At 32.0% G+C, this 17380-nt stretch overlaps 2 protein-coding genes across 3 annotated transcripts; both read left to right on the plus strand.

The window, feature by feature from the left end:
- Positions 1-3268: 3268 nt before the first annotated feature.
- Positions 3269-12051, plus strand: LOC135128090 (catalase-like). The gene is made up of 2 exons (XM_064054921.1): positions 3269-3435; positions 10376-12051. Exons 1-2 carry the CDS (start codon positions 3385-3387, stop codon positions 11822-11824), a joined length of 1500 nt encoding a protein of 499 aa, XP_063910991.1. The 5' UTR covers positions 3269-3384; the 3' UTR covers positions 11825-12051.
- LOC135128089 (uncharacterized) lies at positions 6538-10408 on the plus strand. 2 transcript variants are annotated; one of them, XM_064054920.1, is made up of 3 exons: positions 6538-7311; positions 7372-8432; positions 8519-10408. In XM_064054920.1, exons 1-3 carry the CDS (start codon positions 6918-6920, stop codon positions 8672-8674), a joined length of 1611 nt encoding a protein of 536 aa, XP_063910990.1. In that variant the 5' UTR covers positions 6538-6917; the 3' UTR covers positions 8675-10408. The 2 variants fall into 2 exon arrangements, with proteins under 2 accessions (XP_063910990.1, XP_063910989.1); XM_064054919.1 differs by having other exon boundaries at positions 7372-10408.
- Positions 12052-17380: the final 5329 nt, after the last annotated feature.

A 17380-nucleotide genomic window follows, 5' to 3' on the forward strand; every position in this document is an offset into this window, starting at 1 on the left:
AATGAGTGTGGGTTTTAATTTTTTCGGTTGCTATTAACATTTGACTTTAAAATTAAAAATCAAGACAACGAGATAGGTAAAATTGTACTTCAAAATTATCGTAATTAACGTCAAATATTGATTAGGCAATACCTGTTATTAAAACAAAAAACAATACATCGACCACACCCGATATTTTTTTTTATATTAACAATCTATAAATTTTGAAACAAAAAAGCATTTCCTTTGTTATTAGCAAATGACAGTTGTTACAAATTTATTTAATCGTGCCATCAGCCAATAATAAAAAAATCTACTTTAGTGACGTACGGAGGCCCAGAGAAATTTTCAGTTAAAAAAATACGTTTTAAATAAACTTGCGATGTTATCTTCATTGCAGTAACACTCTTTTATTTTATACAATTATTGCATTTACTGGAATTACAGGATGTTATTGCAAATAAAAAAAGTATATTATTATTAAACAAAATTTGAGAAATGCGGCGGTCTTTGTTATACTTTTATTATTATTATTCTTGTTACTTAGTTAAGCAATTGTTATTGTACATCATTACATAATTACAGGTTAGTAATTTGAAGATGATAAAAATATAAAAAATACTAGTAAGAGAATCATATTTCTTTACTTTATATGTATTTTTTATAATCCACTGAAATTTAAAATTAAATTTATTGCTGCAATAAACACGAATTGGTTAAAGTGTCTATTTTTACATTTGACTTTTATGTTGATAGAATGCTTGATATCCTTCAGATTCACTTTATAAATACAAACAATAATAATTCAGACAAACACAAACTCTGCAGTTGTATCTGATGTATTGGATTAATGCAACTCTTCAATTTTTGTACTACGAAGACAGAACACATCTCAGATTTAAAAATTTACAAAACCTCATATTATTGAATTAAAGTATTTAAGCTGTGTTATTACACGTTTTGGAATTAAGGCCAAATTTCGTTGTTACATATTTTTCCTTGGTTGTTTTACACATAATAAATCTTTGAATGATATTGTAGTGTCCAGGTTTGAATTAAAATTTCGCGCTGCGAGAGAAAAGTAACAACGCATTTGCATTTGAAAAATAAAGTAAGAATGTCAGTCAGTAACATAGGCAACCATGTGTAGAGATCTTCAGTTACGGTAGGCAGTTTAAAGAATTAGGGAATGTCACTTTTTAAATTGGTTTAGAAGTTGGCAATGTTTGCTGTTTTTGACGGAAGTAAAAATAAAGAGTAACTTAAATTTAGTTTGTAGTTTAATAAAATAGGAATTGTTCAAACGTAAATGAATCGCATCGACACCACAGTTTCCTCCCATCAAGCGTAATTAATTATAGTCTTTGCCATTTCTATTGAAACACCACTTGTTGTTGGTAAATTTGGCAACGTTCATATTCAGAGAATTTTCTAATTAAAAGCCGTTATCAATCAACTGAAAGCTGTTACCAATTGCTGAATTTTAAGCAAAATCAACAGGTGATGTTTCAATAGAAATGGCAAAGACAATAATTATTAATGTTTTTCTAATCAGAAATGTGTGAAATTTTGGTTGTGTCGTCAACACATCATGCTATTTTTATTAGGTTGTTCGTAAATTCACTCATTCAGACTTAACTCTTTTGATCATCAAGTTATAAGTTGTAAAGTTGTTATACTTAACTAAAGTTGCTGGATGTTTTTATTTAAGTATCACATTATAACACACCATATTCAAGACTGCTAATAGTTCATTTATGGCATTTTTTAAATTATTCTTCAACGTTGATCCATTTTGAGAGAAGGAACCTTGAAATTTCAATCGGTCAAATTAATATCCTCAAGTAGTATTTAAATTATGTACTTTTAATGTTTGAAGTTATTAGAAAGTTACGTCTTAATTTATAAAACAATAATGTAAAGTACTCCAAAAGCCATAAGGTTATATGGCCATCATAAAATTATCCCATTGTGTCGAAGTTAAGTTGTTTGTAATAGAACAGATTTTAAGGTCGTAAATAACGTGTCCAGTGGTCGTTTCGTTCCTACTACTACTTGCAGCCGCAAAGGGTTCCGAAATAACCAGTCGCTTTGAAAGCCAGCCCTGTTATATAACCTTATAGCTTTTGGACTATTTTACTTTACGTTTTATCAGATTCCAACATTTATTTAAATTATACATAACTTTATTAAATGTAATAGTATAACATATATAAAGACATAAATTTATATACAACTTCGATACAATATAGCGAAATGATTTTCCAAGATGGTCTAGCAAATTTTGGTATGTGGTTCCTTCATTCATGTATGTGACAGACGAATTTATTTTTAAAATTCAAATTGACAGAGAAGAAAATCGCAAACTTTATAGTCCCAATGTTAGAATAATTAAAATTTTCTTTAAACTGAATTCAACAGATGGTGGATTTTTAATTTTGGAATAAATTATACCTGTTATAAGAGACTCATATAAAAAATAATAATAAAAGTCTTTTTCCTGCCATTAAAATGTTTTTCTACTCCTACATAGTAATCCATGAATTACGAACTGTCTAGTCTCATAGTAAAACCATAGTTACACCCACTGGCATGTAATGAATGAACAGGCACGTAATATATATATATTACGTGCCTGTTTGAATAGTTTCCATAGCAACTATAAATATTTGCTTTTCCAAAAAAAATTCTTCTGAAAGTGATTCTTCATTATAGATCGTAGAAAAAGTATATGACACAACTCTGGTGGTAAGCTAATTACGAACTCATATTACATCACTCGCTCGCTACGCTCGCTCGTGTATAAACTTCGTTCGTAATTAGCTTCTTACCACCCTCGATATGTAATATACTATTACTACGACTGTTTTTAAGTTTTTTACTCCATATGCGAATTTGCCACATAGCTATCATCGTGTGAAGTAGGTTGCACTAGAATGAGGTTTGTTTATATCTCAAAAACGATAAGTAAATGTGAAAAAACTGTTGCTGAGACGTAAAAGGCTGAGTACCTTATAAAGTACACTGAAAAAAAAATCAACCCCGAAATGCTCCTTCAGACGATTTTTTTGTCGCATGCTTCGTCTAATTTCATGAAAGTAATAATTTCCAATTAAGTTAATCGTCCACATTATCATTTTATGTTTTGTTTTAGTTCAATTTGTAAATATAATAATTAAAAAAATGAGCAAGCATTTTTTTATCGTATTTTCGCGACCTGATACTACGCCACTGGAGATCACGTGACTTACGACTTGTCACGTTAATATAAACGCGTGAGGCATGTCTCTGTCTATCACACAAACGTTGAGGCTCCAGTGTCGGTATCGGCAACGTTTACAAGACTTCAACAAACAATTTAAGCTCTGTTTTTTTTCTTACTGTGCTTCATTTCAATACCGCAATATGTCGGATAAGGTCGCCAGTCAACTCGCGGATTACAAAAACAATTCAAAGGTAAGTTATTTTTTTACTAGTAAATGCGCGAATGATAGTGATATGAGGTTATCAAGTACAGAAATGGCAAAGTCATCGGATATTTAAATTCTAAAAATGTAACACACTTTACTTGACATGAAAGCGTAATTATTTTGATAACAGCAATGTCCACAATGACGCTATTAAAAAGTACCTACGTCGTATACATTATGCAAGTGTTAGACGAAGTGCCACCACACCGGTGCCACTTCCAAAAATAAAACGATTAAACAGGCAAAACCGGATTTCTTTACATTTTACATATTATCGAGATAGAGGTAAAGAAATCATCCACTTGATTTATAAATCTAACGCATGATAAAATCTTGAGTTAGGTATTTAATATCTAACTACGAATAATTATTTTATAATCGTGGAAAAGTGTTTAAAAACAAGACAATCATGTTGTTAAGTTCTAGACTATTGAATATGAATGCGTTTGCTTTATAATCAGAAAACAAGTTTGCTAATTATATCTTGCGAATTGAACGGCAAGAAAAACAACCTCAATGTGAAGATTGTACTTACGAGTAAAAGTAGTATGGGATTAATTTTAGTCTTACAAAATTCTCAATCATCTGTTCATGTGGCATGTGTGGAAATACACCAAACAAAATAAATTAGGGATGTTGGGGTGATTAGTGATTACACAACCCATAAGTACAAAGTACAGCCACTTTCTTCCATTGTTGAAGTACTCATGTCCTATTCGCATAAATTGTGGCATTCCTTTCAGCTCATACTAATGCACAATACTTTTTACAGATACGTAGTTGTTCCTTATTATTGCTAATAGTTAGGGTCAAATAACTGCAGAGCAGAGTCATTATTTTAAAAATAAATTTCATGGCTTAGGTACTAGACGAAAACTATTTTCAAATTTGTAACATTTTACAAATTGATGAATAGCTTAGTTCAAGGACAAATATTTACAAGAGACGTTGGACTTTTGGGAGCCAATCAGATTAAATAAAACAGGAATTCGTTAGATGTTAAAGCGATTTTTGTATCGAAATTTAAGTTTGCATACCGAATTAACCAAGGGTCGATATGACAGTCACACGCTGACCTTTCGCCATTTTATGTTGTGCAGATCAAAAACTACTGCTAAAAAAAATTATACCTTTTTCTTTTTTAACAAAAGTTGAAATGCTTGCATATTGTTGAGTTAATCAAATATAAAATTTAAATGCAACTTGGATGGAGCACAACAAATTCAGTTTTATTTTTATCTACAGTAATTATGTTTTTATGAATTTACTCTACTAACAGGAAAGGTCATAATTAATGCACTTTGAGTAGATAATGAATACAATGTAAGAAAATAATGTTGCTGAAGGCTGAAGGTAACTTACTCAAACATCCATAATTGTAATTAAAACACAAAAAACAGAAGCAGCGTTCCCTTAAACGTTTTGTAAATAACTATAACTAATTTAACTTTTATTTAGCCTGATTTGAATTTGTTCCAAAGGAATTAGCGTAAGTCAAGTGAATCCTATGGTGGAAAATATTATGCATATTACATACTAAGTTCTATTGTGGCCTGAAAGCCTTTATATTCAAATTAGAAATTAAATATCTTAGTCGTAGAAAAACAGAGTTATTACAGCACGAAGTTCTTCTGTTAAATTTGGCGACAGTATTTGAAATTCAAAAACTTTACAGTGATAACAACTTTGTAGAAATATGTAACACAAAGTACGTAACAATCGTAACAAAAAAAAGATAACGATGAAGCTCAAAACAGACAAAGTTGTTTACAACAGCTATTTTTAGGAATATATGCATGCAAATGTAATACAATATGGGGCTGTTTGTCATTATCGCTGCTTTCCTCTGTAAATTGTTTAATTAATAAAATACTTTTTATTTAAAGCGTTTTAAGCCAAAGACAATTCGTTCTGGCGGAAAATCTGTAAAGCATTGTAATAGTCAAAGTATTAATAATGGATTAATAAACCTGTTTGCTTTGTAAAAAACTAATAAATAATTTAGAATGCCAGTTTCATTTACATTTTGTTTGGCAAAATCCATTATGAATAAGAAGTTTTTAATTCTGTCCTTCAGTTCCATTTATAAACTTTCGGCGATTACGACGTGTTTAACATCTCTATGATAATGACTTTTATTTTATCTGTGTTTATTTGTCGCTCTTGTTATGTAAAAATGCTTAGGAAACTTTTGCATGGTTACAAATAATGTAACCAGTATGGTTGCATTATTCATTTAAAACCGATAACGAATTTTAATAACTGTTAATTACCAGTCAACATAACATTGTTAAATCAATTTGGCAACAAATTATTGTCTTAATTTTATAAGGGTTTCAGTTGTAACGTTACACATTACACAATGACTGAACTGTATTGAAAAAATGATTTACCTACTTTTAACTGCGTAAGAACTTTCACTTCGTCGTTCTCACATTACGCAATTTTAAAACAGGGTCTAATTACAAGACTCGGATTAAGGGACAATATCGGCATCTTTGAAAACTTTGTAATTTTTTATTTTCTGCTACTAATAAATGGATAGCTTTGTCGGTTTTTTCGTGTTTATTCTGTAAACATTTTATCGCTTGATGCAAGGTACAATAATAATTCACTGTATTATATTATAATTATAAATAAACACTCACTATGCTTTTTATTGTGCTTTTAGTACTTGCTTATAGTATAGTGAAAGTTTATTATTATTATACTTTATACAAGCGAAATTGAAAAAAGTCCTGTTTTAATAATTTACTTTGACAATATTTATTTATTTGAACTTACGATTCTTGTCAGGTTCAAGGTTTCTTTAAATATTTTAATTAGTTGCTGCCATTCACTGTTTATAGAGGCCTTCTTGTATTCCATGGCAATCATGGCTTAATAGTCCTGGAAAGTAAAATTTGCTCTTTAAGGGGGTACTGACTCACTTCGTAAAAGCATACTTACATGGGTCTAGAATTTTGCAAACAGCGAGTCGAATTTTCATTGGAATTTAACAAAATTTGGATTGTACCTGTAGAAAGGATTTATCTACACGGCTAGCTTCATGAATGCTTATAATTCTAAAAATCAGTTGAAATAAGTCGGTATAAAATAAGCGTTTTTATTGTAATGTTTCAACGTAAATATAGATAAACAGCATTCAGCGATTAAATATAAGTATAGCTGGCCGTGTAGTGTCATTCATGAATTGCAGTTCTGGTTAATAAAAATTTGTAAAAAGTTAACAATGCGCTTGTATTTTGCAAAATTCTAGACATCTGCACAATACGATTTGGTATCAGCAGCTCGAGTTGCTGCCAACGGGTTGGCGTGTAGAGGGAGTTATTTGAAACAGAACCACTGCATCTCCCCAATAGTGTCGGCAGCTCTTAGCTGCCTTTTGTTGTGTGTATAACTTGACTGGTCAAATGTTTCCCTAAACTGAAAAAACCCAAGAAAAACATCTGGAAATTATTATGGTCGATGCAGATTGCAGACCAGAAAACGTGCAACTGCAGTGTAGTAGGTACAGACAGCATGGCGAGAGGTGACCGAAATTTGAAAAAAAATCCGCGGCTAAGCGTACGGCGTAAAATTGAGTGTAGAAATCATCTATTGCGTAATTTCTGCAATCACCTCAAAGAGTTGACTACTAGACGAGTTAGTTCTACGAGGCAGATAGTGACTCCAGATCAGCGTCTTTTATTAAAAAATAACATCCGAAGATTTCGATCAGCCATTCAAAGCGCTGTGAAATATCGCTGTTCTGAAAGTGGTAGTCATGAAGAAAAGGTAGCCAGTCTGCGCACCGATATTCTTAATTCAATATACCACATATTTGGCGATCATTCTAAATGTGCTACATATTTTTGTAAAGGTAAACATACAGGAGTAATCAAATGATATTTTTGTTGTTTAATAATTATGTTATTTACAGACAAAGACAGTGCAAATAATTACATTCCGGACATGACACGCACGGGTTTATTGCAAGACATTAGAATAGTCCTAAACAGAATTGTTCAACATGCAGATAGTTTGTTGCTAGATATGGACAATAACTCTGCAGAGTGTTACAATTCTGTAGTTGCTAAATTTATAGGCGGAAAAAGAATTAACTTGGCGGGTCGTGATTCTTTTCAATTAAGGTGTCAAGCGGCAGGAATCAGTTTCAATACAGGACATTACAAATATCCCCATTTGATCTACAAATCCATAACGAAGCGAAGTCCTGGTAAATTCGTAAAATCTTACATGGCTCAAAAGAAGAGAATTCATGAAAACAAACTCACAAGAAGACAACTTTTTCCCGAAAAATATAAAAAGAAAATCAAACTTCCCGCAGAAACTGATGCTGATTATGGACCTGACGCTGCCGCCATTTCGAATATATTGCCAGACAGCTATGAGATTGAAAAAAAGGCCTTTCTTGATGCTCTTCAAAAAACACCACTGGAAATAAATGAGTTGCAACAGAAGACTATTGGTCAAAGTAACAATCGAACTTGGGTGGAAGAAAGATATAAGCGATTAACAGCATCTGTTTTTGGAAAAATTTGTAAAATGAGGCATTCAACTTCATGCCAAGCGACCGTGAAAAGTCTGTTGTATAGTACCTTTTCGGGATCTACCGCTACAGACTGGGGCAAAACACATGAGCCTATGGCCGTAGAAGCGTTTCAAATTGCGAACGATGTAACTGTTGAACCTTGCGGGTTGTTTATAGACGCTAATTTTGGATTTTTGGCCGCATCTCCAGATGGATTAATAGGCAATAACGCCATCATAGAGATTAAATGCCCCTACTCTGCGGCTCAGATGACACCAATAGATGCAATTTTACAAAAAAAGCTTGCATATTGCACTTCAAATAATGGGAAAATACAACTAAAAAAATCTTCCGATTACTATTTTCAGATTCAGGGCCAATTGCATATTACGAGGCGTGACATTTGCCATTTTGTAATATGGACACCTCTCGGTATAGAAGTTGAAAGGGTAAATATTATGCTACGATCATATATAGAACCTAGTGGCTATCAGTATAATCAAAACAAAAAAATATGTTTACCTTTCATTTACAGATTTCCAGAGACGACGTATTTTGGTCACAAAAAATGGAATACCGTCTTGAACAATTTTACTACAATTGTTTATTGCCTGAGCTACTCTATCCTCAACATCCCAAAAATCTGCCAATTCGTGATTTGAGGAAAAGAGAACCCCAGAAGACGACATAGATTTTCTAATTAAATAATTGACCACACTCAGTTTTTTTTTTTTTACAAAAAGACTCATAAATTTGCATTGGTAATATGTTATAATTTGTTCATATACTAAGTGTACTAGTTTAGCTCCAATTTTTATATATTTTTATTTTTATTTTTAACCAGCCACTTTAAAATTAATTGTTCCAATTTTTATATTTCCTGTTGGAAATAAACTACTTTTTTTTACTAATAAAACCTGGACGGGGTCACAGTGACCTTCCTACTCCTCACTGCAACCGCACCAGTACAATAAAAAAAAAGAAAGATTTTTCCTACAGTTACCGGTCGGTAAGTAGCTGTAGGTTCCGCAATCGTGTGATTTTTTTTCTCAAAAAAATTAACAGCAATTTGACATTTTTTTTTAATTTGTGGCAATGTCAAAGGGCCTTTTTAAATTTATTAATAATTTACGAATTTTAATTTTATTTTAAACATAAAAAATTCTTCAATAAAAAATGTAATGGGGTTCACTTTTATGAAAATTACAAGAACTGAAAACTTAGCTTTTCTAAATATGACTGACAACAATAACATTTACAGTACAAAGGTACTAAAATAAAAATCAAATTGTAATGCTATTGCACAAATTGCGAAGCGCCGAAAGCTACTAAATCTGCTACTGTACGATGCTGAAATATATTGTTTCTTAAATGACCTGTTTAGATCTCCTATTTAAATTCTCAGGAATTTCGGAAACTACTTTGCACACGGTTTGTACGGCAAACCAACGTTTGTTAGAATAAGGAGACGGGTTCTATAAGGTTCAGTATTCCGTACTGATTTGCTCGCAAACTGGCCGCCTTTGCACATGTGATTTCCTGTGTCGGCAGCGGTGACCTACCACAAAGAATTACCCGAACAATTAAAAATTTGGCAATGAGTACTAAGATAATAAAATGTTGCAATTTTTTATTTTAAATATACATTTCTAAAGGCTTTGGGGCCCCTCCAGCTTTGATGCCCTAGGCCAGTGCCTAGTGTGCCTTATTATAAATCCAAAGGTGTATAAAATTATTACTTGAATTGATGAGTTGACTGACAGATACCACATATCACATCACTAATTTCCTACACAACCGTACGTACTGAAATTTTGTGACTACATAGATACTCGAACAAGAAAACAAGTACTTGTCTAATAAGTTACGGCAAAAACCTCATCTTCTTTGGAAATGTGACCTAAAACGGGGTGCTAAAATTGTCACTTCACTTTGATTTATGAGCAGTTCAGTCCAGTTCGTTTCTCACTATTGATGTTAGCATCGTTCTTTGTAAATTTAATATGGGTGCCTGTAATAGTGCGAAAAGAACAGAGGTATTGATATATTCGAGAGGACAAGAAACAGTAAACATAAACTCCGCCCTCTGGTTGACGTGTTTTTTCTTTGGGACAGCGGAATTAGAAAACGTTGTAAGAGTCAGTACCCCCTTAAGCCATAAGTCCACAAAATCTTTATGACCATTCTGAAGGAGCTTATACGCTTCTTTTCAATTACAAACATTGATAGTGATGTACTTGTTCAAAGATAAGATTACATATTTATTTTAAGGTCACGACTTAACCATAACCACAAGAATTATCGATATTTCTTATTTATTTCGTCCTAAACCGAAATAACAACTTTTATCATTGACAAAGTTTATCGCAGTTGTCTTCTCTTTTTGTTTCAGAATGACTCTGCGGTAACGACTGCCCATGGTACACCCATCGGCGAAAAAGACGCCGTGTTGACCGTGGGACCGCGAGGACCCATTCTACTCCAAGACAATGCCTTCGTTGAAGAAATGGCCCACTTTGACCGCGAACGTATCCCTGAGCGTGTTGTGCACGCTAAGGGAGCCGGTGCGTTCGGGTACTTTGAAGTAACTCACGACATCACGAAATACACAGCAGCCAAAGTATTTTCGAATATTGGCAAAAAAACACCGATTGCTATTAGATTCTCAACGGTCGCTGGCGAAGCCGGTTCAGCTGACACCGTTCGCGATCCTCGTGGCTTTGCTATGAAGTTTTACACCGAAGATGGTATCTGGGATCTGGTCGGAAACAATACACCTATTTTCTTTATCCGTGATCCTATTCTTTTCCCTCACTTTATCCACTCACAAAAGAGAAATCCTCAGACGCACGTCAAAGACGCAAATATGTTTTGGGATTTCGTTACATTGAGACCGGAGACCACACATCAGATTTTGTTCGTCTTCTCGGATAGAGGTATTCCGGATGGACATCGTCACATGAACGGCTACGGTTCTCATACCTTCAAGCTGGTTAATGCGGAAGGAAAGACGGTGTATTGCAAATTCCACCACAAAACAGACCAAGGTATTAGAAACCTAGATGTCAAGAAAGCCGACGAGTTGAGCGGTACCAATCCAGATTATGGTATAAAGGACCTGTACAACGCTATTGCTACCGGTAATTACCCTTCATGGACGACCTACATTCAAGTTATGACAATGGAACAAGCAGCAGCTTCTAAATTCAATCCATTCGATTTAACTAAAATTTGGCCCCAAGGCGATTACCCTCTTATTCCTGTGGGTAAATTTGTCCTTAATCGCAACCCTGAAAATTACTTTGCTGACGTTGAACAAATTGCGTTCAGTCCTGCTCATATGATCCCAGGAATCGAGCCTTCTCCTGATAAGATGTTGCTGGGACGTCTGTTCTCTTACGGTGACACGCACAGACATCGTCTGGGAACTAACTACTTGCAGCTTCCGGTCAACTGCCCCTTCAAAGTTCGCAATTACCAACGCGATGGGCCTCAAGCTGTTAGCAACCAAGGTGGTGCGCCCAACTATCATCCAAATAGCTTCAATGGTCCTGATGCTGACTCTAGAGCTAAAGCTCTTAGTCCACCGTTTGCGGTTTCTGGGGAAGCTACACGCTACGATAGCGGAGAAGAAGATAATTACAGCCAACCGAGAATATTCTATCAGAAAACACTGGATCAAGGAGCGAGGGAAAGACTTATTTCTAATATCGTTGGACATCTAAAGGATGCCGCCGACTTTATTCAAGAAAGAGCTATTAAGAATTTCTCGCAAGTGGACGCAACATTGGGTCAGAAATTGGCTGAAGGACTGAAAACACACAGACGCGCTAATTTGTAAAGATGATAAATAATAAACGTATAATGTTTATGGGAATTTGTTGTAATTCAATACTTTTATGTTAACAGGGGGGGTTATCTTAAGTACCTATTTTATCATTTTTATGGTGAGTGTTTTGTTGACATAAGGAATAAAGTTTAATAAGTGGAATAATTTTACTGTTGGTCGTATAGGCATTGTAACATATTTTACAGTTTTATAAATAAAACCATAAACTTACGTAGAAATATTTGTTTTTAATTCAACAACGTTGTTATATTGTGATTTTACTATCAGTAGTGTGTCAGTGATATCTAAATGTGGCGTTAAAACAATCGACTCATCGTTGATATAAGTGACATGAGCAAAGATCGTTGGGACTTCACCTTTGACACTCGCATGTTTGACTGAACTCTGTACACTGTAGTGTTCGGTAAAATTAAAATGAAAACAGTTTTTTTAAAGCTAGTTTATTCAAATTATAACTAACAAGTTTTGTGATATTTAACGTTAAAAAACTTTTTTGTGGTGAAAAAAAAAATGATTTTTATAAAAATAATAACAGCGACATTCAGATTTATACTTACGCTTAAACTTCGAAGTATGTTACATAATCATTGGTCATACTAAAATGTTTTTGAAATTAAAATTATGAACACCTATACCTACTGGCAATAATGGTTATCAGGAAATTTCTTAGATCAAACAAAAAATGTGCCAAAAAAGATTATCTATATTGAATTTGAAGAGGATAGGAGAGTAAATTATTTAATATGATAAATACTGATGGGGATAATTGTATAACTCGAAGCTGAAGCTCAAATTTTTAAATCACCAAACTAATAAAAGTGTTAAATTCCGCTTCGAGATATACAAATGTCTACAATGAAAAACTTCTAACTTTGTAAAAAACAAGCAAACTAAATAATTTGTTATCTAAGCACTGAATCTTATGTAAATAATTACAATGAATTTGAGAAATATATCTTAATGTTATACATATTTTTATTTTTCAGTATATCCTACTTAACTGTGTTAGTCAACACACACTTAACAGAATGTTGGATACACGGCCTTATTAGAATGCATTAAGATTACCTACTAAATCCATGGTGTAGCATGATGCATCAAAACATCGTTAAAAAATAAAAAGCAAACATTTTGCCATCTCAAATCACCTGATAGGATAGAAATATGACAAGGGCGGTGTTTTTAATTGAAGGTCTGAAAATCAACGTGAATTAGAGTACTATTTATAGTATATGGTACTTTTGTTTACGTTTACTTATCGCATGTTCCGTGAAGTGGAACCACAATATCAGTGGCGTAGAAGAGATATGGAGGGCGATATTACTAAAAATTTTAAAATAACCTATATCGCATTATCTTACAAGAAAATGTAAATACTACTGTTAGATAGGATCTGTATTCTAGTATCAATTAAATCAAATTTCGATATACAGAATATTAAAAAAAAATTAAAAAGTTTTTTATAGAACACGTCCATTTTATTACTATTTTTTGTTCTCTCTCTTTCAATATGACGATATGTCTCCGAAAACATAAAAAATGCAATAAAACTCTGTTATTTTTAAATATCGAAAATACTTGACAAAAAAGAAAGAGAAAAAATAGAACAAGATGCAGTCATAAAATACAAGGTGCTCTATTTGAAAAACACTGAAATATTTATTTTATTTATCTCTGCACAAAATATTATTCCACAATAAACTGTGGTTATGAAGCCTAAGACGCCAATCAGAATAATCAAAAATGCATAGGGTATTTCAATTGAAAAAACTAACTTGTGTGTTACGCCTCAAAAAACATAACACTCTGTCTGTTTGAAAATAATTTTAATGTATGTCTTCAAAAAACCACACAATTTGAGTTTTTTCCTGTTTTTAGTAATTCATGGATTATTGAGGAGTGCACGCTTGGTGGCCAAGTCTGTATCTGACAAGTATTCTCATCTGGCTTATATTAGCCATTTTAGTGATGCGGTATACGAAAATGAATAAAAACAATTTTAGTAGGTCAAAAAAATTAGCAAACCAAACTGAATCTTCGTCATTCCAACATTTGGTACCTACCCAGATCACGAATGACCAATCTTAAGGCTTTTTTAGTGAGTGATTGTGTGGACACTTTTTTTACACTAAATCCTTCGCCTGCTTTTCTGTTGAGCAAACTTGTCTATTATTGTTTTCATTAAAACCGTAACTCCGCACTAATAATTCTTCCTTTCTTTTGAAAATAAGGCAACGTGTTGAGGCCATGAATCCCCCGTTTTTCCGTTCTGGACTATTCGATACATTTTGAGAATGTAACATCTCTATTATTAACAGACCTTTTCTTATGAAATCATAAATATAATTTGTTCACAAATTTTTAATAAAAATTAAAGATTTAAAAACAATATCTAAGTTATTTATGGAAATTTCAGGACGCGGTTTCCGCCACCGTTTTCAGCTTATAGAACTCTAGACATTACCTGAAAAACATCATCGACTTTTTTTTGTCCGAAATAAGATACAATAAAATCAGTTTTTGTTGAAAACACATAATTTTTATGAAATTTTGAGAACATAGTAAAGTAAACTTTTATAAGATGTTTTATAAAAAATTGGTCCACCATTATTTAAACAGAACTTCCCTCGTTTCTTAAATACAGTAGAATAAATCTTGTTTTTTCGAAAAATTATAAAATTTATTTTGAAAAATTTTAGGAGTATATTTATTTTGTGATAGCCCCTATAAGCAAGAAAATATTGATATCAGTCAAAGTGTAAAAAAATTAGTCTCAAATTATTTATTTAGACAGAACTTCCTACGCTTCTTAAATACAATTGACTAATTAGAGTTGTTTTGAAAAAATATAAAATTTGATTTTACTATATTTATTTGTTTTATGATAACGCCTATAGTAACTATATTATTTTTATAAAATTTAGATAACCATTAATATACAAAATGATTAAGACACTTTTTCTTTGGTTAGCCTTTTAGCTTGCACACAATGTTACTAAAATACATATAAAATTTGGCAACAATCGGTCCAGAGTTCCTAATAAAAATTGACGGACGGAAACGGGAATTACTAATAATTGCAATACTCAAATTTTCGCGAAAATAAGGGGAGCTATTCTTGGTTTGATCAATGAAATAGACGACCTCAATCATTTTTTTGAGTCACCCTGTATAAGTAATTCTGAAAACTATGAATGCATTGATAAAGTACAACTATATTTTGGACATTTCAGGGAGCACTTTTTTGTCAAAATTTTAAGATGATGTGATTAATTTTTTGAGAGGGGGTCAACGGATAAATTTTGATTAACGAGTTATTAATTGCAAACATTTTGTCATACAATTTTTAATTTTCTCCCAAAAATCTGGATGTCTAGGGTAAACACTCAACACAGATTCATAAACCACAAATACAGAAGGGTGTTATTTTATAAAATATAAATAACATTTATAGTATTGCCAATTTTGGAATTAACGTCATCATATTGAGCGTCAATTTTTGAAATCACTCACAAAACTGTCATAGTATTTATCTTACGTATCAACCAGAAAATAAAATTCTAAATAATATACAACATAAAAACACCCACATCAACAATTTACCGCGTTTTTCTATTTCAACAATATCAAAAACAGTGTGTGATGGTAAAAAAAAATCAATATTAGTTTTTATTATATAGTAAAATATAATAATAAAATATTTTCGTTTAAAAGAACAGTAAAACAATTGTAATGATTTAATATTGTTAGATTAAAACATTCTAGTGTTTCCATTTTCCTCAAAAATAAAAAAATCAGTTCAAATCGTTATAGCCACGTGGGTAATTAATTTTAATATTTATCTCTAAAATGATGTATATATTTCTAATTATTTGTGAGACTAGTATGTCTTATTTGTGAGTTTTATTTTAATAGAAAATGCAAATGTTAATTTACAACTTTTTAGCAATCAAGTATGTGAAGTAAATAATTATTAACTTGTGAACTTATCAAGTTTTTTTTAATTGAACTTGTAATTGCTGCAAAAATAACTGATAGGATGCACGAAGTCAAGTCTAGTCACGCAAAAGTGCATGTTGATAAATATACTTGTATGGGTAGTTTTTTTCGGTTTTTCCACATCTCTAACGTCACATTATATGATAAAATGCATAGCTGATAGATGTACCTTACTAACAATTAGACTTCGTTATATGGCGCTAAGGTTACTTCAAATATTGCATGTTCATTATTTACACTTTTAATTTTAAAGAAATATAATACAAGTAATAATTTATTACTATTCCATTACTAAAGTTCTTAGTTTTTTAGTAGGTACTAAACAAATTAGTATAGTTTTATACTAGTAACCATCTTTAAATAAACCACTTCCGAATTTTGTCAACAAAGTGTAGGTTGTTTCAAATTTTAATTTTGTAAGACTAAATAAGACTATATAGTATATCCGTCAATAAAACTAAAAAAAAAAAAAATGAAACCCGCCCTACACTTTAGGTACAGTAGAACACAAACACTGGATTTTCAGTATACCGTGTCTAGATGATGTGTGAGGCCAAACTTATACTACCCACACATATTTTATTTAATGCTCATAAACTTCCTCGGTTAATATTATAATAAAGTATCACCAATAGGAATAAGGCTAATGCTAAGCGAAAGAATTATTAGTAAACTGACGGTGGTACTATAAACTGATTATTTAGGCCGCATTATTTATTAAATTTGTGGAATAAAATTTTATAAGTTTTATGTTAGTATGAACTTTAGACACATTTTTGTTCGCAAGGCGATGGTAATTTATAACACACTGGACATAACATACGTACTATTTAAATCTCTAGGCAATATGTACATTAATTCAGAGGTCAACGACAAATAAACGACACCACTGTGAATATAAATGCGGTAGGTAGGTTAGGTAATAAAAAGCAAAACAGATATACTACCGCACAATAGGTATGTTTGGAAGGTTGTCTATTTACGTTTCGAAAGGTTTTTTCGTTTTACTTAATTATTCGTTAAATAAGAATGGCCAGTTTGACTTTCGTTTGTCACTAGAATGTCACTCAGATCATCTCTTGTATATAAAAATATTAATAAAATCACAAGAGCACTAAATTCTTTGCTGTACTGTAAATAGAATTGGAATTATTGTATATAACTCAATCCATTGATAAAAGAACATTGTTCGTTACAGTAACAATAATTTAATTTTACTTCGGCAAATTTTTGTCTGACTACGTTTTCTTTTAAAGTAATAAATCAGCTCTTCCGGATGCAGCTGTTTCGAAGTTAATATGTCGCTCACAACCTGCACACCTGCAGTTTCTTTACCCTGATTGGTTCACTATCATGTCAACAACTTTCTCCAGAACATTAGATGCAATAAACAATTTTAATATTTTGAAACAGACTATACTTTCTATTGAAAATCATTTAAAATTCTCCAAAAGCAGTATTTAGGTATACATACTAGAGGAAAATCCACATACATGTATTTGTTAACGATGCCAGTCAAATGTTGTAATTAATATAATAGTTGTTTTG

The sequence above is a fragment of the Zophobas morio genome, unplaced genomic scaffold (genome assembly GCF_036711695.1).
Source record: "Zophobas morio isolate AGI-343-1 ecotype UQ-CSIRO unplaced genomic scaffold, CSIRO_AGI_Zmor_V1 ptg000012l, whole genome shotgun sequence".
In the NCBI taxonomy this organism is placed as follows: Eukaryota; Metazoa; Arthropoda; class Insecta; order Coleoptera; family Tenebrionidae; genus Zophobas; species Zophobas morio.

What these genes read in the sequence shown, in the direction of transcription:
- LOC135128090 (XM_064054921.1), top strand. Translation starts at nt 3,385, where the DNA reads ATGTCGGATAAGGTCGCCAGTCAACTCGCGGATTACAAAAACAATTCA. An exon ending in ATTACAAAAACAATTCAAAG is followed by an intron (nt 3,436 to 10,375) that starts GTAAGTTATTTT and finishes TTTTTGTTTCAG; the next exon opens with AATGACTCTGCGGTAACGAC.
- LOC135128089 (XM_064054919.1), top strand. Translation starts at nt 6,918, where the DNA reads ATGCAGATTGCAGACCAGAAAACGTGCAACTGCAGTGTAGTAGGTACA. An exon ending in TGCTACATATTTTTGTAAAG is followed by an intron (nt 7,312 to 7,371) that starts GTAAACATACAG and finishes TGTTATTTACAG; the next exon opens with ACAAAGACAGTGCAAATAAT.